The sequence below is a fragment of the Ornithodoros turicata genome, chromosome 10 (assembly GCF_037126465.1).
Source record: "Ornithodoros turicata isolate Travis chromosome 10, ASM3712646v1, whole genome shotgun sequence".
Taxonomy (NCBI): domain Eukaryota; kingdom Metazoa; phylum Arthropoda; class Arachnida; order Ixodida; family Argasidae; genus Ornithodoros; species Ornithodoros turicata.
The window spans coordinates 17,187,713-17,214,375 of record NC_088210.1 but is presented as its reverse complement, the minus strand read 5'-3'; the positions used below and the strand labels follow the sequence as shown (position 1 = coordinate 17,214,375).

General features: G+C 45.2%; 1 protein-coding gene across 5 annotated transcripts; it reads left to right on the top strand.

Moving 5' to 3' along the window:
* Nucleotides 1-1,177: 1,177 nt before the first annotated feature.
* On the top strand, nucleotides 1,178-26,082 carry LOC135370724 (neprilysin-4-like). 5 transcript variants are annotated; one of them, XM_064604541.1, is made up of 23 exons: nucleotides 5,502-5,752; nucleotides 6,639-6,724; nucleotides 7,215-7,268; nucleotides 8,066-8,138; nucleotides 8,389-8,451; nucleotides 10,616-10,777; nucleotides 12,389-12,475; nucleotides 12,585-12,790; nucleotides 13,721-13,918; nucleotides 14,367-14,453; nucleotides 14,511-14,647; nucleotides 14,926-15,151; nucleotides 17,549-17,647; nucleotides 19,085-19,162; nucleotides 19,790-19,902; nucleotides 20,632-20,690; nucleotides 21,466-21,517; nucleotides 22,809-22,876; nucleotides 22,942-23,072; nucleotides 23,142-23,207; nucleotides 24,324-24,425; nucleotides 25,305-25,381; nucleotides 25,469-26,082. In XM_064604541.1, exons 4-23 carry the CDS (start codon nucleotides 8,075-8,077, stop codon nucleotides 25,566-25,568), a joined length of 2,175 nt encoding a protein of 724 aa, XP_064460611.1. In that variant the 5' UTR covers nucleotides 5,502-5,752; nucleotides 6,639-6,724; nucleotides 7,215-7,268; nucleotides 8,066-8,074; the 3' UTR covers nucleotides 25,569-26,082. The 5 variants fall into 5 exon arrangements, with proteins under 5 accessions (XP_064460610.1, XP_064460609.1, XP_064460611.1 ...); XM_064604540.1 differs by lacking the exons at nucleotides 5,502-5,752; nucleotides 7,215-7,268 and adding an exon at nucleotides 1,178-1,241; XM_064604539.1 differs by lacking the exons at nucleotides 5,502-5,752; nucleotides 7,215-7,268 and adding an exon at nucleotides 3,305-3,408.
* Nucleotides 26,083-26,663: the final 581 nt, after the last annotated feature.

Sequence of the window (26,663 nt, the reverse complement as noted above, 5' to 3'; positions counted from 1 at the left end):
AAGGACGCTCGGAATCAGCCGCCATGCAGAATTATATCTTTCGCTTTCCTTATTCGTCGAAAATGGGGGGCGTATACGACCCTCTCTCTCCTCGAATCAGAAGCGATAACTGTATCAATCGGCACAGTGGTTGGCGCAGAGCGTGTGTATTGTGAAACCGGATGTCGTTTTGGCACCAAACCGGAAGCGGTGAAAACGGCATGTATACGAAACAACGACCTCGTCAGTGTGAAGGTGGCGCATACTCCCACCAGGGTCTCACACAGGCAACATTTCACTGCCTCTCATCCTCATTGCGCTATCATTTTTCAAGGGAGTGTCGTATTCTTTGACATCGAATAGGTGAAAAATCATATTTCGGGAAAAGAAAGAAAGAAAGAAAGAAAGAAAGAAAGAACAAGAGGGGAAACACGCTTCTCGCACTTCAGACGAACACGAGATGCCGAACGGCTATGCCGAATGCGTATTGGTGGCTGAGTTTGCCCTTTGGCAGGTTTGTTCCAGGTGTTTTTCCGGTCACTCCAAAGAGAGGACGATGCAAATCGGTGGCTAAAAACGGGCTTAACCGGCTTTAATCCCACGAACTTCACTGCATAACACGCTCCTACACTCTAACAACCAAACTAAAACTTCAAATTGAAAGAGAGAATGGGGCCTACGCCTTTTTGTGTCAGTTTGGATATATGATAATTGACACAAAAAGCCGTGCGCCTTCCTGTCTCTGCGAATTAGAAGCGATACTGGACACATAACGGTATCATTTTGCGCAACGAACGCAAGGGACAGAATTATTCTGTGCCACACATCCGAATTTTTTTCCCCCCAATTTGTTTCTTTATCACATCATCATCACCATCACACATATGAAGAAGAGCGTTCGCTCGAAACGTCATCCCTTATCTCTTCCTCCCCACTTTGGTACACCAGTCTTTTAATTTTATGTGTGTTTGCCTATTCGGCTGACCTTACACATGACACACAGGTGGGAGGACACTGTTAAAGCTGCTCTTAACGAGATAACAGCGTATGGTGTGCTGACCTTGTCCGCTGCATGACGGGCACCGTGACATTGTAATAACTAGAGCGGCCCATGACACGGATCTCCTGGCTGTTTTACTATGTATACTAAACGCATATCTATACTCGCGAACACATGTACACGAAATACGGCGACGTACACAAACGTCGTGCTGGCGTTCTGCGGAGAAGGTTCGTCAACTCAGCATCCTCATCCAAGAGCGGTATGTTAGCGCAATTGATATATGTCTGCATAGTTGATTCAGCAGCGGCCCCAGAAGTTCTCTAATACGGAACAGATTTACTAACGTTTCTTGCTGCGGTTTCCGGCATTCGCGAAAAACGCCGTGAGACGACCACTGGACGTCTTTACGCGAATCCGGCACATTTCGAAAAAAAAAAAAAGAAAAAGACGAAAACGTGCCTGCTGTATTCTGAATATACCTGCACCGCGGGAAAGTGTCCGGGAGATGTTAAGTTAAGTTAAGATGGTAAGCAGTTCAGGTTAAGCACACTCTTAAAAATGAGTTTCATCACATAGCACGCTCCTAGCCAACCATCATTCCGAATGACAACGTTCTCGTCCCTGATTTGTTGAAAACGTGGGGCGGAGCCTATTTTGTGACACTTATGCTGTTCATATTTGTCACAAAAAAGGCGTACGCCTCCCGTTTTCAGCAAACCAGGAAAGATAAAGATATCATTCGAGGTTATGGTTGGCTAGGAGCGTGCTATGCTGTGAAGTTCATTTCTAAGAGTGCAGATTGTTGATAACATATGGTTACGGAGGTACCGTGTCAGGCGCACCCAATCAACTGATAAGGTTCTGAGGCATGCTCGCTGCCATTGGTTCCGGTAGATACGTAGCTTCGTAGGTAGACAAGGTAGATAGATAGGGTGACGTTATCAAGGGACTATACTAACACTGTTGTCTAACAGGAACGGGGCCTGTTATCATGTGTTGGCGGAGGTATGAGGTTGTGTTTTGGGGCGAAGAAGAGAGATTTAGTATATCGTACGCAATCGTCTTCGCGGACGTAAGGGACAGCGTTGGTGGATCTGCCAGGGTTGGCCGGATTTAATCCAACCGGATTTAATCCACCGGATTTTTTTTGGATTTTATCCACCCAAATTTCTCCGGACTTTTCTGGATTTTATCCACCTTACTTCTTTTTTTTTTTTTTTTTGTTATTCCACAAAGGGTGCATTTCTTCATTTACGTTTCTCTTCACACAGTTGGACGGCTGCGATGATATAGACGAGGTGAATTTCTTTGTAATTTTATTCATACGATAAAATGAAATCAACATGGCTGCGCTGTCGAAACATTAGTTGCAACTTTCAACGTACACGCTCCACCCTCTACAAGCACAAGTCGCCACTAGACTGTTCATGGGCGTAATCACACTAATCGCTTCTAAAATGACGGTGGATCTTCACAAGCTTCGCTGCCTTCTCGAGCCCAAGTCGATTCCTGACAGCACTCCACACCATTCCGCATGATGAGAATATGCGCTCGATGGACGCCGCAGATGCAGTACACGATCAGTCGCGACGCGATGTTTTGTTTTCCGTTCACGCGCCAGGCGCCATTGTTCATCATTAAAACGGCGTACCTCGTAGAGCACGGTTGGCTGTCTTTCTTACCGCTCTACAACTGGTGACCTGGACGTCCTTCAACGAATTTCAACTGTGCTATAACTAGCTATTCAAATCTGTTGGAATCGTACCAGGCACATTTTCGCTGCTCTTAATAGTGAATAGAAAATTTATTTTTCTTATACCCGGTGTCGCAGCTAGCTGGGAACATTTTTTATAGAAAAACTGTGGTCATTTCCGTAACGCTTACGTTGCAAACCGATGCCGTACTGTAAGCACCGTTGGTTTGCAACTTGTGTTGCAACACTGGTGTGTTGTGTTGTGTTCCGAGACACCGTATATATGCTGCGTACAACGTTTCACCATGTTGCTATGACGCTCCTGATATTCTCCAGTAATCTCCAAAATCATCCAATAAAGTCCGGTTTTATCCAAAAAAGTCCACTGGAGAGGACTTTTTTAAAAAAGTCCGGATTTTTTCCAACCCTGATCTGCGCACTGCGCTAAGCCCTCTTTCTGTGCGCAGAACCATCTCTTACGTATCCCTTACGCGTATGCAAACGCGACAGCGTATGATAACACACCTGGGTGCGTGGTCCACCCTTCGCAACGATTGCGTGCCGAGCACAGATAAGAAATCTTGTGCCTTCTAATCGGTCCGTTCCCATTGTTTACGTGTCGAAGGTTTAGTTGCTGTGAGAATCCCTGGAGTCGCTTCTCGAGACAGGTCGCGAGGGCAAAGGCGAAGACTGCAATGTAGCAAGTTACTGTATTTAGTATTTATTTATGAAGGTATATATATCTCTACGGCCCACGTGGGCATTAAAATTTATTTTTATAATTTTTGCATTAACATTCTACATTACTGTATTTCTGGTAGTGCTGTATAACCGAATTCGGGCATTTATTTTCTATTCCCAATATTACTGCCGATTTTTCAAAAACCGAATACACATGCCTATATAAACAACCCTCAAGGGTCTGAACAAATAAATTCCGAAAACCGCAAACCCTACATTACCTAAGACAGCGTGACTAATAATAGTAATTGGGTTAATTGAACTGGATTGGATACTAATATATTGGATTATTAAGAAAAAACGGAAAGAGACGGTATCTTTTCATTATAATAATTTTCCTAAGTGAACATAGTTCATGAACGTGAACATAGTTACTTTGAAAACACCGAAACGCAACAAGGCCAAGCAAAAGGGAGTGAGGATGATTAAAAAAACAGCTCATGATGATGATGATGGTAGTAGTAGTAGAAAAAGTATGGAGATGTGAGCCCGCCCACCGCGGGACAAGCTACTCCAGATCTAGAGAAAAAAAAGCTGTGGAAAAAGCAAATAAGGAATTGTCCAATCACCGCGGGAGATCGTTTGATGACACCAATCCGAGGCCTCCCCGCATTATAGCTCTTCTTGAGGAGGAGAGAGAGAGAGAGAGAGAGCGTAAAATCTGATTTCTTTCGCTCACAAGTCACGAACGAAGGACAAGCACAACGCAAGCCTGACAACGCCCGGCAATTGGTGGCATTCCTGACCGGCAACCCAGAGGGTGTGGGTTCGAATCCCAGTGCTAGTGCCTTTCCTTCAGCTGCTATCATTCAACCGACTAATCCCGTTCCTTTTATGTTGATGTCAAGGCAACGGCATCTTTCGTTATGTGCGGAGAATTTTTTGCGCTTCAGCGCCCCTTTAAGTTTTGTTCTTCAGAATTTGGTGACAATGAAGCTCACGATGAACCGAAACTTCGTATATTCGTGTTCCATAAATTACCATGTAGTACACTCTTAGAAATGAACTTCACCGCATAGCACGCTCCCAGCCAACCATCATATCGAATGATATCGTTGTCTGCCGTGATTTGTTGAAAAGGGAGGCGTACGCCTTTTCTGTGACAATTATGAACAGCATAAGTGTCACAAAAAAGGCGTACGCCTCCCGTTTTCAGCAAATCAGACCAGATAACGATATCATTCGAGATTATGGTTGGCTATGAGCGTGCTATGCGGAGAAGTTCATTTTTAAGAGTGTAGAAGCGTGTTATGTGGCGAAGTGCATCCTTCGGAGTGCACTCTTAAAACAAAGCTTCGCCACATAGCACGCTAAAGGCGAACCATTGTACAGAATGATATCACTATTGATTTGTGGAAAGCGCCGGACGTGCGCCTTTTAGTGACAATTACCATTTCCGCATAAGTGTCACAAAAAAGGGGGTACGCCTTCCGTTTTCAACCAATCAGGCGCGAGACAACGATGTCACTCGGGGTGACGGTTGGCTAGGAACGTGCTATGTGGTGAAGTTCATTTTTAAGAGTTTGTGGTAGCCACGAATGTCTCCACCTCTTCGTCATCTGCATAATGTGTGTACGATGTCTGGTCCAAAAGGGAGGACAGACATACCTCTTCTTCTTCCCGGTGCGAGCGGTTATTATGCAGTGAGCTCTAAAAGGGAACTTCACGGCATAGCATGCTGAAGGCAGCTATTGCACATATAGATTCTTGGTTTGTGGAAAGAGCGAGGTGTACGCCTTTTTGTGGCAATTAACGTGGCCGCATAAGTGTCACAAAACGACGCGCACCTCCTGGTAAAAAGCAGGGGAGGGAACGATGTAATTCGTGATGATGGTTGGCCAGGAGGTTTTCGAGAGAGCTGCTAAACATTCACGCTAAAAACAGAACTTCACCGCATAGCACGCTGTGCGCCAACCGTTGCCACGAATGATAACGTTATCGGTCCTGATTCGAGGAGAGAGGAGGGCGTACGTCCTCCTCTCTCCCTATCATTTGTGGCAATGGTTGGCGCACAGCGTGCTATGCGGTGGAGTTCTGTTTTTAGAGTGTTTCTTCTTTGTCCTTTAATGTGCAGAAAGCGTCATCGCCATCTGCGCATCGAGATCGAGAATACCATGCAATATGGCGATATGGAAACACGCAATATGAGGGAAATATCCAAATGACCTTGCGTCACGTTATTTCACGTGATTGACGGCAGTCAAGCGTATACGGGTAAGGGAGGCATACAACTCCAGCGTTTCTTGCGCAGAACTGTAAGCAACCGCAGCGGCCTCTGTCGCCTCTTCCATCATCGGTTGCTGCATCCTTCCTGCAACAAGTACATCATACGTGCGGTTAGTAGATCTGTCTGTCGACCGGTGGTGGTGGTGGTGATGGTGGAACTGCTTGCCGTAATCGGCCACGCTCAAGCGGACAACGTCACCACTATCACAGGGGGGATCGAGCGTCCTGGGCCGACTTCACAGGGAAGTCTGTCAGCCTCTACGTACAGTGTCGTTTGCATGCCACAGGCCAGCCATTGCGCGGAGTGATACATGTATCACTCCTGATTTGTGGGAAACACGGGGCGTACGCCCTTTTGTGAAAATTAACGTAACTGAACGAGTGTCACAAAAAGGCGTACGCCTCCCGTTTTGAACAAATTAGAAAAGAGAACGATGTCATTTCTGTTGTGCGGTGAACTTCTGTTTTTAGATAGTGCGACCGCTAACGTCATGGGTCAGATGTCAGATGACGTCACAGCTCAAGGGATGCACATCTACGGATAGCTTACAGGGTGCGCGCGTTCTTTGAGCCTACGACCAGCCTCGCTTGCGACTGTGACGTTCGTTCGTTTCGGAAGGTGATATGGTTGCATATGAGCACGCAAGGAAAACATACACGCAATGGTACACCACATGTTGCAACGAGGGTATCCGTTAATATGAGTGCGAAATTTTGTTTACATATGTCGATAGCATTGTCGTCGGCACATTTATAGAGTACCTATACTGGTTCTACAATATGTTAAACTTGTCGCTATTCGAGGAACTATATTGGTTATGAGCCGCGCGTTCATGGGAAATACGTGACAGAAATGGTGTTGCATGAGCAAGCTTTTTTTGTTTTTCTCTTACTGAAGGTTCTGCAAATATTTTCAACGTGAAAGAACGTACTATGATTCAGTCGCCTTTTCCTGTTTATAGATGTTGAAGATCCCCTTACTATGTTTACACGCAGTGCCGGCATTTCACGGTCCACAGGCATCACTCGCGCTACCGCTGTCACCGCCAAGGCCTTGCAACGAGGGTCCCTAACAAAGAACGGTAGGACTTTTCATGAATTCATGTAAGATTCACTGATTCGGGACACTGTTGTCGCTGAGTTACGTAGCCGTAGGACAGATAATCTCACAATGAATTAGCTGGTAGCATACGGCCAGAGCCGTTGATGTTTGCATACATGCCTTACTGCACCGCTTCCTGTTTGTTGCCAAAACGACATCCGGTTTCGCAGCAAGCACGCTCTGCGCCAACCATGCACTATATGCCGTTTGATACAGTTATGGCTCCTGATTTGAGGAGAGAGAGGGCAGTATACGCCTTTTTATGGCAATTTAAGTTGTCACAACGAGGCGTACGCCTCCCATTTTCAACAAATGAGGAAAGTGAAAGCTATCATTCTGCATGGTGGCTGGTTCCGAGCGTCCTTCGTCGCGGAGGGACCGGAAGCCTTCGTGGCACCGGAAGCTGTGACGGGGCTTGTTTATGTTTACTCGAGAATGTCATGTATACGAATGTATACGACGTTTTCTAGGTAATCATCAGGGGCCCTACACTTTAAAAAGTGAACTTCACCACAGAGGGAGAGGTACGCCTTTTTTGTGTAAATTATAATATATCCAAATGGTCACAAAAAGGAGTACGCCCCTATCTCTCCTCGAATCAGAAGCGATAACCCTATCATTCGTGGTAGTCACAGAGCGTGCTATGCGGTAAAGTTCTGTTTTAGAGTACAGGGCAAAACTGCACTGCATGCAGGGGACCTATTCTCCTCAAAGTAATCGACATCGATTACTTTGTGTCTCGCATGTCATTGGTCGTTACGTGAAGAAGGCGTGAAGAACAGAAATGAATGTCACGCGCCGTCAACCAATGATCGAGCACTTGATCCACACTCTTAAAAATGAACTTCACCGCATAGCACGCTCTTAGCAAAACCATCATCTCGAATGATACAATTATCTGCCCTAATCTGCTGAAAACGGCAGGCGTACGCCTTTTTTGTGACACTTATGCTATTCATAATTGTATATGCGTATTACATGCGTACACTCTTACAAATGAACTTCACCGCATAGCACGCTCCTAGCCAACCATGATCTCAAATGATATCGTTATCTGCCCGGATTTGTTGAAGACGGGAGGCGTACGCCTTTTTTGTGACAATTATGAACAGCATAAGTGTCACAAAAAAGGCGTACGCCTCCCGTTTTCAACGAATCAGGGCAGATAACGATATCATTCGAGATCATGGTTGGCTAGGAGCGTGCTATGCGGTGAAGTTCATTTTTGAGCGTGTATAGCTGCACTGGGTACAGTCATATGTTTATACAAAACTGACGGGATTATATCAATGTTGTACGCTTTTTTTTCTTCTTCTTCCAGTTATCTACTATGAGGGTCCTAGCTCTCCTCATCGGCTTGTCGCACCTTGGAATCGGGCACGTAGAAGGCAAAGGTTAGAGAGGAGACCCTTTTCAGAAAACTTTTACCTTTTTGCTGGCTATGTGCGTAACGATTTCTCGTAAAATGAATGAATACCGCAGAAAGACACATTTTAGAGCGGTTTATTATTTATTCTGCGGTTATTTATTAGCGGTTTATTATTATTTATTATTATTTATTACATATACGCCCAAATGTACACAAACAAATGAACGTAAATGAAACTTTGTTGCCTGCAAACGGTTCATTTTGCTATTTTATAGAAATCCCACGTTTCGGATCACGAGGAAGAACAGAGTGTCCCACTGAAGAGTGCAAGACAGCAGGTTAGTTATATGTAGAAGAACAACGCACATCAACTTTTCCATATTGAAATGGGCATGCATTGTTAAGAACGGAACTTTACCGCGTGGCACACTGTAGAGTCACTAAATAAGCTTCAGTTCAGAGTATCGACACTGAGGTTCAAGGCAGAGCAGGGGCGCCATCTTGTTTCCGCACCACACCGGTACCGTCCCCAGTTTTGGGATCAAAGACAGCTAAAATAATGCTCGCATTGGGACAGAGAATCGTGTATGATTGTTGTGCCATAATCCACGTATTGTCCACCAGGGCGGCTCGAGGATGTCAAGGTGAGTTGCTTGCAAGAGAAAGGAACATTTCACCCTGCCCACAATAGATGGCATCGTCCACTGAAACGCGCCTGAAGTGCGCGTGTGGCTATACCGTGGCGCGGAAACAAGATGGCGCATGCTCACTCTTGGAACTCAGTGTCGCTACTCTGAAGCGTAGATTATTTAGTGACTCTAGCACCCTCTCTCCTAGCCAACCACGATCCCGAATGACATCGTTCTGATTTGATCGGATTTGATGAAAATGGGAGGCATACGCCTCTTTCGTGGCACCTCTCTAGTTAGATTAATTGTCACAAAAAGGCGTGTGCTCCGTGCTTTGTACATATCAGTAGCGATAATGCTATCATTCTGTGCGAGGGTTGGCATTCAGCATGTTATGTGGTGAACTTCAGTGATGGTACTCCACTCTTATAACAGAACTTCACCGCATAGCTCGTTCCTGGCCAACCGTTATCACGAATGACACCGTTCTCTCCCCTGATTTGGTGAAAATCAGCGCCGTATGTTTTTTTTGTGACGCTTATGCAGTTATGATACTTGTCACAAAAAGGCGTACATCCTGTGCTTTCCACAAATCAGGAGTGACGGCGGTGTCATCCCGTGCAATGGTTGCCCTTCTCCGCGTTATGTGATGAAGTTTCTTTCTTTCTTCTTTTTTTTCTTCTAGAGTGTAGTCTGTGTCGATTATGTCACGTCATCACATTATATCACGTCAAACCATGGATTGTGTCCCCGGCTCTCTTCTGGTTTATTGAAAATGTGGGCCTCTCGAGGAAACTTTGGGCCGCCGCGTAGCACGCGTGAAGGCGAACCATTGCAAATAAGGTTACCGTTATCACTCCTGATTGTGGAAGGCGGTGGAGTTCTTTTTTAACGCCATGCCATCGGCCGAACCATGCTGAGTACGCCGGTTCTCGTCCGATCTACCGATCAGTGGTATTGCAGTAACAAGACGCGCATGCGCTCTGCTTTTCCTCAAATCAGGATAACGCTGCGATATCCAGTGATAACGCTGTCATGCCGTGCAGTGATTGGCTTTGAGCGCGTTGTGCGGTGAAGCACCGTTGCTTTCAAAGTTGCTTCATGCGTAATGGGAAATGTGATTTCCTTGACACCAACCCGAAAGGAACGAGATTCATCCGTTGCGTCCTTCGTGATTTATGAGCGAAAGAAGCCGGATTTGCGCTTTCCCTCTCATGCTGAAGATGCCCGACAGCACCGGAGCGGGCACTCATTGCTCTCCTCAACCGATTTGGCGAATCATCGCGGATGATCGTTTCAGGAGTCCAATCCGAGGGAGAGCGTATATAAACGTGTGTTCATGCCACGTGGTTCACACGATGGTATCATCACGGGAGATTCTAGACGAAGAAAAAGCAACAAAGAGAGAGAGAGAGAGAGAGAGAGAGAGAAAGAAACTGCTCACGCCCATGTTACGTTGAGCGTTTAGCGTTCTCACGGTGCCGGAATATAGGGAGTGGCATACTGCGCAGTTAGCAGACGACACTTAGCAGATGACACCGCCAGCGTCCTTTCCTGTCGTCTGCTACGGAATATCTCACACGACGTTGAGCGCGCTCGCGCTTCACGTGACAACAGAAAGCTATGACGTTTTTCACATCTTCCGCTGAAGTATACTGGTGAGTGTCGCTCCTGTGGATACACGGTAAATTGCGGTTTCTTCCGCTCATGAATCACGAACGATGCAACGAATGAATCTTGTTTTCCGTGTTCGTATTAAGGTAACGACATGTTTCATTCCTCGGAGAGAAATTTTTGCGCTTTAGTGTTCCTTTAGCAGCATACGTTGTGTGACCGCCCTATACACTGTTGTAACTGGATACTCTGTTTCCAGGACAGACCCTGTCGTCGTACCTGAACTCAAGCATAGATCCATGCGATGACTTTTATGAGTTTGTGTGCCAGAGATGGACGGAGAACACAACGGTTTCCGAGGAACGTGGGAGTTACGGAGCGTTTGACATTGTTCAAGAGAAGTTGCAGCTAGATCTCAAAAGTGAGTGATTCCTTCATTAGCACTATTAGCAACACGCCCATCACGTACACTCTAAAAACAGAACTTCACCGCATAGCACTCTGTGCGCCAACCATCGCCACGAATGATAGGGCTATCGCTTGTGATTGGAAGACAGATGGGGGCGTACGCCTTTTTATGGAAATTTTTATGTATCCAAATTACCACAAAAAGGCGTACGCCCCCTTCTCTCTTCGAATGAGAGGCGATAACACTATCATTCGTTTCAATGGTTGGCGCACAGCTCGCTATGCAGTGAAGTTCTGTTTTTAGAGTGTATACTTTGAGTGCCTGTCGCACAGAGGACGCATTAGTTTGTGGCACATTTGTGTTCCGCAGACTTTTTTCGGCTTTGTTACTAAAAATCGTAGTACGATGCTCCGTATAGCGTACACGAAACGCGTATCCTCCATCGCCTTGGAATGGTGCACCCAAAAGGCGTGATGCGCATCTTTGCATAGATACCCGATCGCTCATGGTAATGGTGCTCGCACAGCGTGCTATAACGGTAGTGTGTCTGCGCATGAGAGAAGTACCAGCTCGCGTGGCTCAGTGGTTAGCGCTGGCCATGTCACGTCGAGACTGGAAAGTACCCGGGTGCGAATCCCAGTGCCGGCTGTGCTGTCTGGGGTTCTTCCTGGGTTTTCCTCAGACGCTCAGCCGGCACATGTCGGCACAGTTCCGTTAGAAGTCGGCCCAGGACGCACATTCACCCAGGGTATTAGTGGTGAGGATGCCCACTTCTGTGATGCCGACAGCGGCGAGCTCTTTCAGCACTGCCACCACCATCGCGCGTGAGAAAAAGAAAAGGTTGGAGGAAGCACGTGACAAAGCATCTGTCCACTCACAAAGCAGCAATAAGGGGGCATTCGCAGACGGGCTACAACATGCTGAAAAAAAAAAAAAAAACAGCTCACTGGGAGGTTCCCGGGTTCGAATCCCGGTGCCGGTTGTGCCGTCTGGGGTTTTTCCTGGGGTCTCCTCAGAACATGTCGGCACAGTTCCCTTAGAAGTCGGCCCAAGACGCACAATCTCCCAGGGCATCAGTCGTGGCGTTGCCCGCATCTGTGAGGCCGACAACGGCGAGTCCTTTCACCACCACCACCAGTCCACCACCATCAATATGCTGAAAAAGATGAAGCCCCGTCGACCTCACGTGTAGTTGTAGTTGTTTTGGTACCTTGTTTGATAGCGATCCAATGATACTGTTCTACGTGAACTGGTGTAATGGGAAAACGGAGGGGCTGCGCGAAAGGCTGGTCTACTTGCATACCGTATTCGGCGATGTTTTTATTTTTTGGAGCTGTAATTTCCGTAGAAATCGACTTCGAGATCGGGGGTGGGGGCATCGGAGCTTCCGGGGGAGTTTTTTTTTTTTTTTTTTATGGGCATGTGCATCCGTAGCTGTGCTGTATTGGGCAGTCTCAAATATTCCAGAGAGTGTGTGGAAAAAAGCAGGGGTGATCCCTATATTTTAGGACGTAGTGGACGTCCTCCGCTGTGGACACCGGGCGCCGCCTCGCGCTCACAGCTACGTATTCGTATAGCATGCGTTGCGCAAGTAGACAAAAATTTACACATTTACTTTTTCAGAAATATTTGAAGACTCCAAGGACGACAAGGGCAAAAGCTGCATCATCGCCAAGCTAAAGGATGCTTACAGAGCTTGCACTGATGAAAGTAAGGAGCGTCGTAAAGCTGTGCCGAGCAAAACGAAAAAAAAAAAAAAAGTGCACGTTGCTAACTCAATGTGCCGCCCAATATTGACTTCTACGCGTTTCCCTTTCAGACTTCCCAGAAGCTCGTACTCTCGAAGCTCTTGCGGACGTGCTGGCTACAGTAGGCATGCCGAATTGGCCTCACATGTCTACCACTTCTGCTACTCCCAAATGGGAAGACATATACCCGAAACTTGTATCGGAACTCGGTATTACTCCCATTTTCTCGCTCTCCATCGGTCAGGACTCTAAGAACGTGTCCTACTTCACGCTAATGGTGAGCTGTCTCCTGTTCACCCTCCTCTCTTTCTTATCCTGGTCCATCTCATCGCTCATACCTGTAGATAGCTTTTAACTACCCACACACTCTCACATCCCACTCTCATCTCTCCCATAAGCATCTCTCACACACTCACCGTAGTTTTGGCGCTCTATGGCCTTTGTTGCCCTTTGTGCCATTAAAACAATAATCTCTCTCTCTCTCTCCTGTACTTTTAAAAATGAACTTCACCACATAGCACGCCGCTAGCCAACCATCATCCCGAGTGACATCGTTCTCTCCCCTGATTTGTTGAAAACGGGAGGCGTACGCCTTTTTGTGACAAGTAACATTTCTGTATAAGTGTCACAAAAGGGCGTACGCCTCCCGTTTTCAACAAATCAGGGGAGAGAACGATGTCACTCGGGATGATGGTTGGCTAGGAGCGTGCTATGTGGTGAAGTTCATTTTTAAGAGTGTGCTATAGACCTTGTGTTTTTTCGGACTCCCCAGTGTTTCATAACGTCTTCATAAGTCGTTTTGCCGCTTACCGACGTATTTCCGCCGTCATAAAGTCAGGAGATGCTTCTTCCGCCACTTGGCAGCCCATTTCTCCTTCGCCATCACTCCCTTTGGAGAGTACAATTACTCTCAAAAAGCAACCTCCTCACTCCCTCAAGAGAGTAACATTACTCCCGTACTCCCTACCGGAGAGTAATTGCACTCTCCAAAAAGGAGTGATATATATATATATATATATATATATATATATATATATATATGTGGCAAGAAAAAGGAGTCAAAGTACACCCTTTTTTTTAAAGTGTACACGTTCTCCTTCTCTTCTGTGTCTGACTGCGTGTGTTTGTTAATATTATATATATATACAGTATGCTTTATATGCGTGTGATATTTTGTGTATATCGATACATTTCATACTATTTTCAGTTAGATCAAATGGACTTCACCATGATCGGACGCAATGAGCTCATCAATCAGAGCGACCCACAAAATAAGCCTATAGCGGACGCCTACAAAGATTACATAGCGGGTGCTGTGAAAATAATGAATAACGGCCAACGTGACGACAAAGAAGCTCGACGTGTCGCCGAAGAAATAGCCAAGTTTGAGGGAGAACTAGCAGAGGTAAGTGTTAGCCGACAGATGAATGCCATCAGACGGCAAACTTAAGGCCGTTGGCGGGATGGCCGTAACTTCACCTGTAGCCCAACCATCATTTCGAATCACATTCTCGCGATTAAGACCCTGGTTTGCCAATCCCGAACGATGCGCAGCTGCCCGGAGCTGACGAGCCGCAAACACGGCGAAACACGTGTCCTCTGGTGCTGTCGCATCGCTCCATGAGTATCCTTATATATACATACATATAAATTACACCCTGTATAGTGTACAGTTTATCGTGACAACCTTTTACACTGATGCTCAGAAATTAATGATAATAGCGGATTCGAATGTTTCACCACTAGGGCTCGAGCGAAAATGTCGTATGTCACTACATTACTGAAAATACTGGTGGAAGCGTATTTTGTAAACTCGAACACAGGTGCTCCATGTGTTCATATCCTGATTACAGATGACGAGGCGAGATGAAGAAAGGCGGGACCACGCAAAGATGTACCGTAAAATGACCATATTGGAACTTCAGAAAGAGCTTCCTCAGGTATCAGGTTCTTTATATTCTGTTTTCTTCCATGACCTATGTCGCTGCTGTCTCTAGGTGATGTGGATTGAGGTGTTCAACAACATTTTTCACAAATCGGTGATCAAGATTCCAATCTCGCTCCAAGATACTTTAGTGATATTCGAACTCAACTACTACAAGTCCGCGTTGAAATTCTTGGAAACGCAGGACAGGTATGGTACAAAACATTTTATTCAGATATGATATGATATGATATGATATATGATATGATATGATATGATATGATATGATATGATATGATATGATATGATATGATATGATATGATATGATATGATATGATATGATATGATATGAATGTATGTATGTATGAATGGAAGAATGTATGAATAAATAATGAATGGATGAATGAACGGGTATGGTATGTGTACAAAACATTTTATCCGGGTCACACCAAGCCCACGGAACGAAACAAGTAACTTACATTTGCAGGCATGTAGTCTTCAACTACTTCGGTTGGCAAGTGCTCTCGATGCTGGGGCCAGTGGATTCAAAGAAGTTCGGAGACCTCAAGGTGAAGCTAGACAATGCTACTAGAGGAATCACAAAACGACCTGAAAAGTGGAAGCGGTGCGTTGATCACTTGAATGATCTCGCTGAACACGCTGTAGGACGCATGTACGCTGATGAGAAGTTCTCGCGAGAAGCAAAGGACGACGTAAGTGTAAACTTAGTGAAGTGTAAAGTGTAGCCTTCCGGATGTTAAACGAGGTACTGGAAGCCGTTCGTGACGATCTCCTTGGTTGCAAACTCTGTTCCCCTCCAGCCTGCGGAATACGTCCACAAGGAGGCGTCTGATATGGCGACAGCTTTTTGATATTTTATTGTGTATGACAAGATCGGCAAATTAGATACGCGTTATCCAAGCGTGGTGAAGAAAAAAAAACTTGCGCCGAAAGGATGTAAAACAAACATCGCCTGCGTTTTTTTCGTATTTCAGTAGTGTGCTTCGCAACTTGAGTGTGGCATTTTTAGTAATTTTTGCGCGCTTGTTCTTGGACGACGCTCCTATAAATGCGAATTAGGAAAGAAAAACAGAAATGCGTTACGTCCATTCAGTGTCAATTTCGAAACACTGTCGAAAAAGGCTCGGTATATGCCAAATAATAAGACGTGGACAGCTGATTACAGAGAAGTCAACAAAAACTAGTTTATTTAGTCTTCGTATAGTATATATATATATATATATATATATATATATATATATATATATGCTTAAAGAAAGGGGTTCGGGCGACCACGAAATCAAATAAGTACAAAGAAATCAGAGGCAGATAACGAAGATGTAGGAAGTAAGAAAAGGAGGAGGTTATTTATTTACTGGTGGAAAGTTAATGGGGAAGTCAACGTTGCGGCGGAGACCCGGCCTTCGTCAGGACAGAAGAATAACAAATGCAACTTTTTGACACGAAACTCCAAGCGACATCTGTTATTCTTCAGTTCTGACGAAGGCCGAGTCTCCACCGCAACGTGGACTTCCCCATTAACTTTCCACCACTAAATAAATAACCTCCCCCTTTTCTTACATCCTACATCTTCGTTGTCTACCTCTGATTTTTAGTAACTTTCTCTCTCTCTCTCACTCTCTCTCTCTCTCTATATATATATATATACCCAGCTAAGGTGTCCCAGCTAAGTGCGAACATACTTAAAAATATATATACATATACCACTTTTTCCGAGACGAAATCAATTACAATATAGCGTATGCTGAAGGGCACTCTTTAGGAGGACATTATCAAACTCTTAAGGCACTGTATTAATTACGTTTCAAAAATTAACCTTTTAATTATAAAAGCTACGAAGTTGTCCCAATGAAAACATCTGGCCCCTTCGGTCACCCGATACCGGAGCCGTTTTCAGAACAAAAATCCGTTCGATAGATCGTCCGCAATAAATTAGTGAAGGAACACCATTTTTTCTTTATTTTGTTCATTGCGCATCTTCTGAGACTCGTCTTCCGTTCACCCCCAAAGTGAGAGGGTGAAAGAGCACATTATCGCATCTTGCTTCCTGGAAAAAGATTAAAAGAAAACAGAAAATGCAGCCCAAGATCAGGGCAATTCCGATACAGTCACCCGATATATTTGTTTTGTTTTGGTGTTGTTTCGGCAAGTTAAAGCTCATCTTCGACGCATGAGGCGGTGCTGTGTTCCTTCGCCCTCTCACATTGGGGGTGAAGGAAAGACGCGTCTCCGAAGATGCGCAAAATGGTGTTCTTTCACTGATTTCTAGCGGACGGTCTATCGAACGGATTTTTGTTCTGAAACCGGCTCCGGTATCAGGTGATCGAATGGACCAGATGTTCTCATTGGGACAACTTCGTAGTTTTTATAATTAAAAAGTTAGTCACTGAAAGTTAATTAAGACATTGCTTTAGGAGTTTGCCAATGCCCTCCTCAGGAGTGCCCTCCAGCGTATGCTATATTGCAATTGATTTCATCTCGAAAAAAGTCATATATATATATATTTTTTAAATGTGTTCGCATTTAGCTGGGACACCCTGTATATGTTTGTAAGTGCTGAAACGTCGCCATACCAGTACTGGACAGCTGTTTCGGCATTATTGGGCCATCGTCAGCAGTACGCAGGCAGGCAACGTTTGAGAGGATGGCGAGAGAATTTTCACGTAGCACGTGATTCCTCCCGTCAGTGATTATTCTACAGCGAGGCCAAGGAGCTCCAATTCATTTCAGTTCAAATCTTTAGAGAACGCCTTAATTATTCAAACCAACATTTCGAACGTTACAACGAGTCGAATTGTGCTGTTCGATACAACATTTTATACGTTGCACATGTCTCAAGGGTTGAACACTCTGATCAAATAATCGCTTTTTCAATTCAAACAGTCATATATGACTCATCCCATAATCAATGCATTCCAAACGTTTCTAATCAAACCACACTCGGTTGTTTCTCATTACTATGGTCACAATCATGCAACATCTATTGCTTGCAGTCCTACCCAAAAGGGGCAAATATTTTTGCCGTGACCGGGTGTCATTTAATTGAATATGTTGTCACGAATGCGAGTCACGTAATTTTAACGTTACAGATGTTACACTTGGTAAAAGTTCTCGTGGATACCTTCAAAGAAATGTTGAAAGAGAATACTTGGATGGATGACGAGACGAGAGCTACAGCTATAGCAAAGGTATATAATTTCCTGCTAATTATGCCTTTCTTGCATGTCTCAATTCTCATGTATCATAGCTGCTTAATGTATAGACGTGAACGAGGGAAAATTCCTTATACGTATAGAATACGTCTGCCACGCCCAAAATTGTCGGGCTATTTTGGAAGAACGACAGTGTATATTCGTACGTGCTCATTCAATGCGTATCTTCTCGCCGTGGTATTTCCGACTCTAAGTACGGTTGGCCTTTGCGGTGACCAGCAGCCTATAGAACAATCTTGGGCATAATAACTATAGGTTACAAGTAACTAGTAATTATAGAAACGTTTCAACAAAAGTAACTTGCAACGGGAACTAGTTACCGTTTTTGGTTATAGTAACTGTGAAATGCAACTGTAACCAGGGGCGGCGTAACGTCCGGAATAGAGGGGGACCCCAGATCCTAACCGGTGCCCCCTTCCGGCCATCCCCCACCGCCACTACCAATTCATGCCCGGGTCCCAAAAAGGCAAAGGGAAAGGGTTTGTGGCATTTTATTCGCACGCGGCACCCGAGATAACACTTTGGCGCCTCACATCTGTGGGGAAATTTGCGCCCCCTTCACAAATTTAGGGGGCCTACAGTAACCACTGTAACCCCCCCCCCCGGCCTTCCGCCGCCCCTGACTGTAACTAACTAAGTTACTCAGATATTACAATATTTTACGCGCGTCAGTTCTGTGTAGCGTACACAAGCGTATATACAAGTTTTTGAGAGCTGTAGGTATACTGACGTGCTTCTTTTTCTTAAAAGGTAACTGGATAGAGTAAGCAAGTTATTTCAACGCGGTAACTGTAGCTGTAACCAGTTTCATTTTTGAAAAAAAAAAGAATAACTAATTTTTACTCAGTTACTATTCTTGCGGGCTAACTATAACTGCAATTGGTTACTTTTTACGGGGTAACTTATCCCACGTCTGGCTTTAGAGGCATATATGGCGCCTGCCGATCAGTGACTTTGCGCGGCCAGCCTCAAGTTTTAGTGCTCGGTATAAAGAGAGCGCAAAGTTCAACTTATGAGCGGTTGATAGTGAAGTTAGTTGAGGATAAACAGGAGCTTGCTCACATCTGAGCACGTTGACGAATTCCATTCGTCGATCTGATCGGCAACATTTCGAAAGAGAGGCGCCACTCTCACGCTGTCTATATAGGAAAGAGTTTTCTGTTCTTGGGAACGGAGGGTATAGGGATCTGCGTAGGAAGCGAAGGCGCCTGTGCTCGCTGGAAGACTGTGTTGGAAGTGTTGGACTAATGGGACAACTCCAACGGATCACCCACCACAGAAGAACGTGTTCTCGTTTAAACAGTATCTCCTTCACTTTCTTTTTTGCATTTCACACTCTTATTCCAATCCAGTCACAAGCAGTCCCGTATAGACGATGCACAGGATGTAATTTCGTCTTCCCTGCATTTCTAGGTCAATACAATGAGCCCTAAAATCGGTTACCCAGACTGGGTGAAAGACAACGCGGAGCTGGAGAAAGTTTACAGATACGTGAGTAAAGACAATCATCTCGCAGACGCAACTGACAAAACTTTTCGTCATATATATCTGCTCTTTAATGGGCAGGTTGAATAAAAACTACATCATCGAATGGAGTATAGGAACGGGAATGTTTACGCTGACAGCTCCAACTTACAAACTGTAATAAAAGAAAAAAAAAGGAAAGACCTTCATTATAAATTTTAGGAAGAATGTCGAAGAAGAAAAAAAAGGACACAAAATAAACACAACGAACTCCAAGCACAGTTTCGTTTACCCGCATTTTATGGTTATTTTTTTAACAAGTATATGCAAAACACCGTGGACTGATGTCACGGTTATCAGTGGAAACAGGAGGAGAAGAGTAATGATTCTCATATAACGTTTGGTGTTTATCGCGGTGGCCGAAAAACATGATTGTATTATAGCTCATTATTTCAGTCTTCACATCACCATCCGTAATGCTGTAGAGTATCGCCCCTGGTGATGATACTTCCCCCCATTCATCATCTCCCAATAAAGTTGTTGTTGTTGTCGCCACAAAGCTTCCACTCTCATCTCACTTTCAGCAGTTTCATTTTCATTTAGTTTTTTTTTTTTTTATGAGATAACGTCCTTAAAATCGCCTACTCTCTTCAGGTTTTAGGGTTCAAGAAAGGTACTCCTTACGTCACCATGTATGCGAACCTCATGAAGAACTACGCCTTGGTGTTGCTTTCGAAAGTCCATGACGTCTACGATAAGTCTTACGAGTATGGTTTCGACAAAATTATTTCGAGATTTGCCGCACAGCCGGCTACTTTATGGATTTATGCCTCGCAGACAGTGAACGGTTCTTGCAAATCATTTTATTAAGTTGCCACTACGCACTAAAAAAAAATTCAACTTTCATTAACTGTATTTCATGTTACGAATTAATCTCGCTCAAAGACTCGGTATATAAAAGATAAATGCGATCAGTGACGCGCTTACACGAATTTTCCAACGCACCTGAAAGAAGTCATAGTTTCGGATTCTCCAAGAGTGCGTGACGTCACTGGGAGCTGTGGCGTCCATCTCCCTAGCAACAGCGCACGTCTCCGCTCTACGTCGCACGTTAGAAGACGGCCATCAGGTGTGGCGAGGAGACGGAGGAGTGTTGCCAGACGCGCGTGCAGATTAGGCTACTCATGATGTCATACTCCTCAAAACTAAAGATTAATTTCATGATACTTCCGCGTCAGATAAACAAGCAGTTTTTTTTTGGGGGGGGGGGGTTGGGGGGGGGAGAATAATTGTGCAAAAAACAAAACAAAACAATAGTGACATTATCTACGCGCAAAGTGTCACGAAAGGTCTTCCCCCACGGCCGGTTTCCTCAACAAATCATGATGGACGGTATCATACCTAGCAGCACTTAAAAGTGCGATGAATCCACCTGTTTTTAGAACGTTTACGAAGGCGAAGGGTTACTGACATGCCACGCTCTGTACCTTCCACAGATGGGTCACCGGAGCAGCAGTTGTGAACGCGTTCTATTATCAAGGAGGCAACGAGATAGGTATGTCGCCATCAAGTAGTACCAGTTACATAGCCACAGCCAGCGTTGTAGCGTTGTTCTGCAAGCTTCAAAGAGTAACGCGACACCGCTACCTAAGGGAGAAGCACAATAATTGCCCTCTACCTGTCGCTACTATACTTTCTGCTTTTCGCCGATTCGAGCACTTATAAATGATTGGAATCCACGCGGTTTGAAATTCGCGCGTAGACAGACGTACCCGTGACGTCAGGGCGAGGAAATGTGGGCGTGGTTTTTCTCGCGAGACTTCCTTCTCTCGCTCTGACGAACTCTTCCCGTCTCTCTCCGGAGAGTACATGAGGATGTGATGTGGGAGAGGACGCTGATACGTCACGAGAACGTGACGCGAGCCGACGAGGGGAATCGCCAGTTTCTCCTCTCCGGACTGTCACGACAAAATACGAATAACACCGAAAAATATGTGGAACTGGAGAGAAAGAGAGAGAGAGAGAGAGAGGGGGGGGGGGTCGCAGGAGAATTGTTTGGAGATACATGCCCTTGCCAAGTTGCCAGACGTATTTATTTCAGCGATGTCAGGGAGCCCCTTTCGGCCCCGCAGGGTTACGTGTCTCGTCGTTGTCTAACCCTACGGCGAATTTGTGGTCATTCAAGCCACAAGTGTGAAGTATATGATATACACGCCACAGCTCAGATATACTATTTTCTAACTGTTGCTGGACAGAAGAGTTCGTAGTGAGTGGACTGAAAATTGGGACAATTCTGAACATTTTAACCCTTTCTGAACTTTCTTCGCCAGTGTTTCCAGCTGGGATTCTGAAGAGACCTTTCTACGAGCGTGGTTTACCGATGTGAGTGATACTATAATTTTCTTTCTGAAAATACACCGTGAAATACACGTGGCTGTTTTTGCATGAACTTGTCAGTATTGTCAGCTCGGTTTATTTTGCGAACACGGAAGTCATCTTCTGAGTGTCACTTGAAACAACAACCCCGAGAGCAGTTGGTGTAGAGGTGGTCTCTTCACGAGATCATCTCACTTCGTTGACACAATGAAGCATTGCATCGGGAAACGACTGTTCTACGGGTCAGCTGTTTTCACATACAGCAAACTGCGTGAACCTTCCAAGAAGGCCACCCAGATGAGTTACCACGCACATATGCGAGAACCCTTGAAATCGGAGTCCTTTGAACTCCTTACTGAAAGGATTTTGTGCCACCGACAAACGGCACTGACGGTCTCCAGTATATAGAGCCACAGGAGCGCACTACACACACTCAACTCTTCAGAGTGGCCAGTAAAGTGCAAACTTTTCTCCTCGTAAAATGAAGGCTGGTTTGCGTTACCATGACAGCAATACAAAAGGAATGGGGTTCATGTGTCGTGTCGTTCGCACTTCACGCGCGAACGAAACCACAACTTACGCTTCCTTCTCCTCTCCTTCTCGAGAAGGGCGGTATAATGCGGAGCGGCCTGTGATTGGTCTCTTCAAATGATTTGTCCAATCATCGCGGGGGATCGTTTGAGGAAACCAGTAGGAGGCCTCTCCGCATAGCGGCGCTCCTTGAGAAGAAGGAAGCGTAAATAGCGGTTTCGTTCGCGCATAAACCTCGAACGACACAACGCATGAATCCCGTTGTCAAGGTAACGCCACCTTTCATTCCGCGCGAAAAGAGATTTTTGCGCTATAGTGAACACGTTTGCTAAAAGAAGAAAATTTTCAATTGCTAATTACAGCTGCTTACGCAAGGGCGGGTTTTATTAAACCACTAAGCAGCAATATACGGTGCACTGTACCTATATTGGTAACTCAGTCTTGTATATGTACCATATCAGATACCACACTCATATCTGGTGCCTGAAGTAAACAGTTTCAGTTTTACAGATAAAAACATAGATAAAGCAGAAGGTGTTGCAGCTCGTAGAGGTTCACAGCGCAGTTATATGTAGAGAACTTGTGGGACAAATCAATAGCGAGCTTTAGTGCGTCGTACGCTATCGCCTTTGCGTACGCAAGGGATACCCTTGGCGGTTACGTACGCAAAGATGATAGCGTGCGATGCTCTAGAACTCCCTACTAAGTACTTCCAGTCCTGTTGTCGCCGAGACTACATACCGCCGCGTTCGTTCTGCTTTTGCAGCGCAATAAATATGGGGGCCATAGGAATGGTAATCGGCCATGAGATCACGCACGGATTCGACGACGAAGGTAAACGTCGCAAGACTCGAACGCACACAGGCTCGAATAAATAATACTACAGCGACTATTTCCAGGTAGTCAGTACGGTGCAGATGGGTCCTTGAAAGACTGGTGGAACGTGGAAACTAAGAAAACGTTTCGCGAGAAAGCACAGTGCTTTGTGGACCAATATGGCAAAACTGGAGACGAGCAATCCGGGAAATATGTACGTGAATGTCTTATTCCGACTGGAAAGAAAAAGTTAACGTGACGAAGATACGATGCTTCATTGCAGCTGAATGGCGTGAACACTCAAGGCGAAAACATTGCCGACAATGGGGGTCTTCGAGCGGCATACAAGGTAAAAATATTCGCGTACAAACGTGTCAGTATGTCAGTACGATGTCCGCGGGCAGCCGCTCGTGCGTTTCACGTAAGGGATTGGGCCATAATAGGCCATTGTTTTAGAATAGCCTTTGTTGGAAACGTACTGGTCTGTCCACACAGTTCTTGTAGAATAGCGTTTCCGTGACGTAAAGCCTGCTGGCTTGCGTCCGTCGGTCGCAGCGCACTTACGGCTAGAAATGCAGAATCAAAAACAAAGAAGAACTACCTTTTCTAAACATGCCTTCCTGTTCCTATACTAAAAATATATTCTATTCCAAGACAACTCACGGTTTTCTTGTAAATTACTTGGAGTTACGTACTTGCATGTTCAAAATGCTACCGCAGTTTCTCGTAGGCCGCGAGAGCAACGCAGAGCCGCAAAGCCAGCTTTGTGTGGCCCCGCAATTTCCAATAAATAGCGAGCTCGCGCAAAACGCAAAAGCTGAGTTTACGTTCTGGGCATGCGCAGTGGCGATAACACTATTTCTCGCGCACGCAAAGCTCCTGAGCCCGCTATTCTAAAACTCCATAATAGTGCATCAATGCAGAGTTTTGGAATAGGGTGTGTGAGGCCTCTGATCTCTCTGAAGAAGAGAGACCTTTATATGGCCCTTATGCATGTTACGGCATATGTCACAAAAAGGCGTACCCTCAGAGCTTTCCACAAATCACGAGTGACACTATACCATAACGGTATAAATAACAGCATGATCCTGTGCAATGGTTCGCATTCAGCGTGCTATGATGTGAAGTTCCCTTTTAGGATTTTCATAATACAGAGAGGTGCACTTGCGTTCCTCGCTTGCAGCGCCCCTGCGGCTAAAACCGGCACTTGCAAAAGAAAAAGAACGTAATGAATCTAGGAAATATGGCTATAGCCTATGGTATATTGCATCATTAGTACTCAAGTAATTAGTGCCGTAAAAAAAGCGTGCGCACCAAAAAACTGGTTTCCCTATATTCTAAAATTCTAGTGTGCTATCCCTATATTCTAGTGTGCTAAACTGGAGAATAGTGCTTCAATTGGACTAACAACTCCAATTCAGATTGAAACTTAATTTCATCGTCTGCCTGGCTCTCTTTATAACAGGCCTTACAAGCGGCGAAGCGAGAACCGAACTATAAGGACATGTATTTACCAGGCTGGGAGGACCTCGAGAGTGATAAGTTATTCTTCATATCGAACGCTCTGGTAAGTGATACAGAAGAGTGATTCATGTTGTCGTACACACCCCATATCGCACATATGATATGAAGTAGCTCTCTCGCATGACACGTGGCTTGCAAATAGCGCATGACGTAGCTCTTGGGCTGCCCCTTGTATGCGTGGTCTTGAGGGCAACATGTTATCGGAGCTGTTCCGTACTCGCCATGTGGACTGATTTTCCTCCTATATCCCAACACCACATGCTCGGTTATCCTTGAATATATCGGTCATTTGCAAAGTGAAATAAAAAAACGAAGAATCTCGTAAGAGCAGACGACAGTAACAGCAGACGCGTAATGGGTAGCAGACGACACTATCTTCATTCTTTCCTTTGCTATTGTCCCGTACGCTCATTTCTTGTGCTCTTTTGCTTTGTTGTTGTTTCTCTTGCATTCTTGATCGAAAGTTATTACAGATGTAAGTTGCTTTTCTATTTTTCTTTTTTTTTTGATAAGCGCTTTTCTTTTTCTTTACGATCCGGAAATTGGTGTTCTTCCCATCCCCGTCGCCAGTGCTCCATGCTGAGAAGACTAGAGTCACTAAATAAGCTTCGCTTAATAAATAAGAGAAGACAGCAAGGCACAAAAGCGTCACGCATGAAAGACTAGCGTTTTTATCAGCGATAGACGAGTACATTTGGCTTAACTATACGCAATGCAAGCGGGAACCGTGGCGCCACCTGCCACCAGCCACTCGCACCTCATACAGCCGATATGCGTTATATCTCTAATATCACACGTCCCATTTAGGCACCACTATCGCAGACCTATATGCAGATTATAGGTGCCGCATACTGCAACAAGAACAATAAGCGATAGCTGTGGTCCAACAGGACGAACAGTACAATTCCCTTTTCATTTTTAGGTGTGGTGTACTAAACACAAGACTGGCGCGCTTATACAAGCTATACAGTACGATTATCACAGTCCAGCAAAATACAGGTAAGTACGTTACAGGTGTAACTAGCGGTACGCAAGTTACGAAGTTTGATGTCGGACCTTTGAAATTCTTCCAACGGTTTCTTTCAGGGTGAATATACCGATGAGCAACATGAAGGAATTTTCGGAAGTATTCTCTTGCAGCTCTTCGAGCCGGATGAACGCTAGCACGAAATGCGCCATATGGTAGAGGGAAAAAAAGGAAGCCGTGGAAACCTGTATTAGTTGTATGCGTGCCAAAGAACAAATTTTTGCGTTGTTTCTATAACCTGCTCGAATGCGCGGCTCATTGCATCGCCTGGTTCTTTGTTACTGGTCACTACTCGCTCTGAGGTGAGGAGGCTTCTCTGGGTACACAGCAATGAAACATCATACTCTTACAAGACCAGGGAATTTTCGACACGCTGGTTACGGCATCCCAAATCTTTATATAGGTCGCACACCTTGTGATGTGACTTGAAACCTCACCACGACTCTCCCAACCTCAATCCCCAAAACCGCCATCGAGAGTTTTGATGTCGCACATACTACTACGTACTACGCCAGATAATTCAGGACCTGTTCCGTGTGTCTTAATGGGGGTATCAATGGGTGTACCCTGTTCAAACTGGGACAACCGGCCCATCTTGGGACCGCCAGTGCTTCTTGCTGTGCCTTCAATATGAGTGCAGTAGCATTAATAAAGGATAATTGTTCACAATGAGAAGAGTATATGACGCCCAAATAATGGTATATCTGTGTAAGTCTTCATAGGAAAAGTCGTACTGAAGCGCGATTGGCGGGTTAATTGTTACGTCATTTCGGTTAAGCGATCAAGCTTTGTTATATCTACATGGTGAATACGTCCGTGAGGAATACAAGGCGGTTCCCAGGTGGTGAGCAGGACTGCATGAATATAGGGTGGTCGGCGGGGTTTAGTTCATGTGGTCGTAACGGTGAAACGGGAACGAAGCAACTGGATAGCTTCTCTCCTGGTAGTTTTAGCTTTGGGCTCTTTAGACTTTGCAATCCGCCATGCTCTGAAGGCGAGGCTCTCATCCTGAATGTATCGCGCGACTTGCGTAATGTTGTTGAAACGTTGCCTGGGCAGCAGGGCTATCGGGCCAAACACTTGTCTCTTCCACACAGCGAAAACGAAATAAAAGCATGGGAACAAAACAATTCACTAGAACAATGGCAAAAACAACGGACCAGCCTAACAAGTCAGAAAATAGAGAATATAATAAATACCACAAGGAAAGTAGAAAATTACTCAAATTACTCATGGAGTCAGTAACCTACCGGA

Coding starts and splice junctions, on each gene's coding strand:
- LOC135370724 (XM_064604540.1), top strand. CDS start 8,075: ATGAGGGTCCTAGCTCTCCTCATCGGCTTGTCGCACCTTGGAATCGGG. Junction 8,139..8,388: donor CGGGCACGTAGAAGGCAAAG/GTTAGAGAGGAG, acceptor GCTATTTTATAG/AAATCCCACGTTTCGGATCA. Junction 8,452..10,615: donor TGAAGAGTGCAAGACAGCAG/GTTAGTTATATG, acceptor CTCTGTTTCCAG/GACAGACCCTGTCGTCGTAC.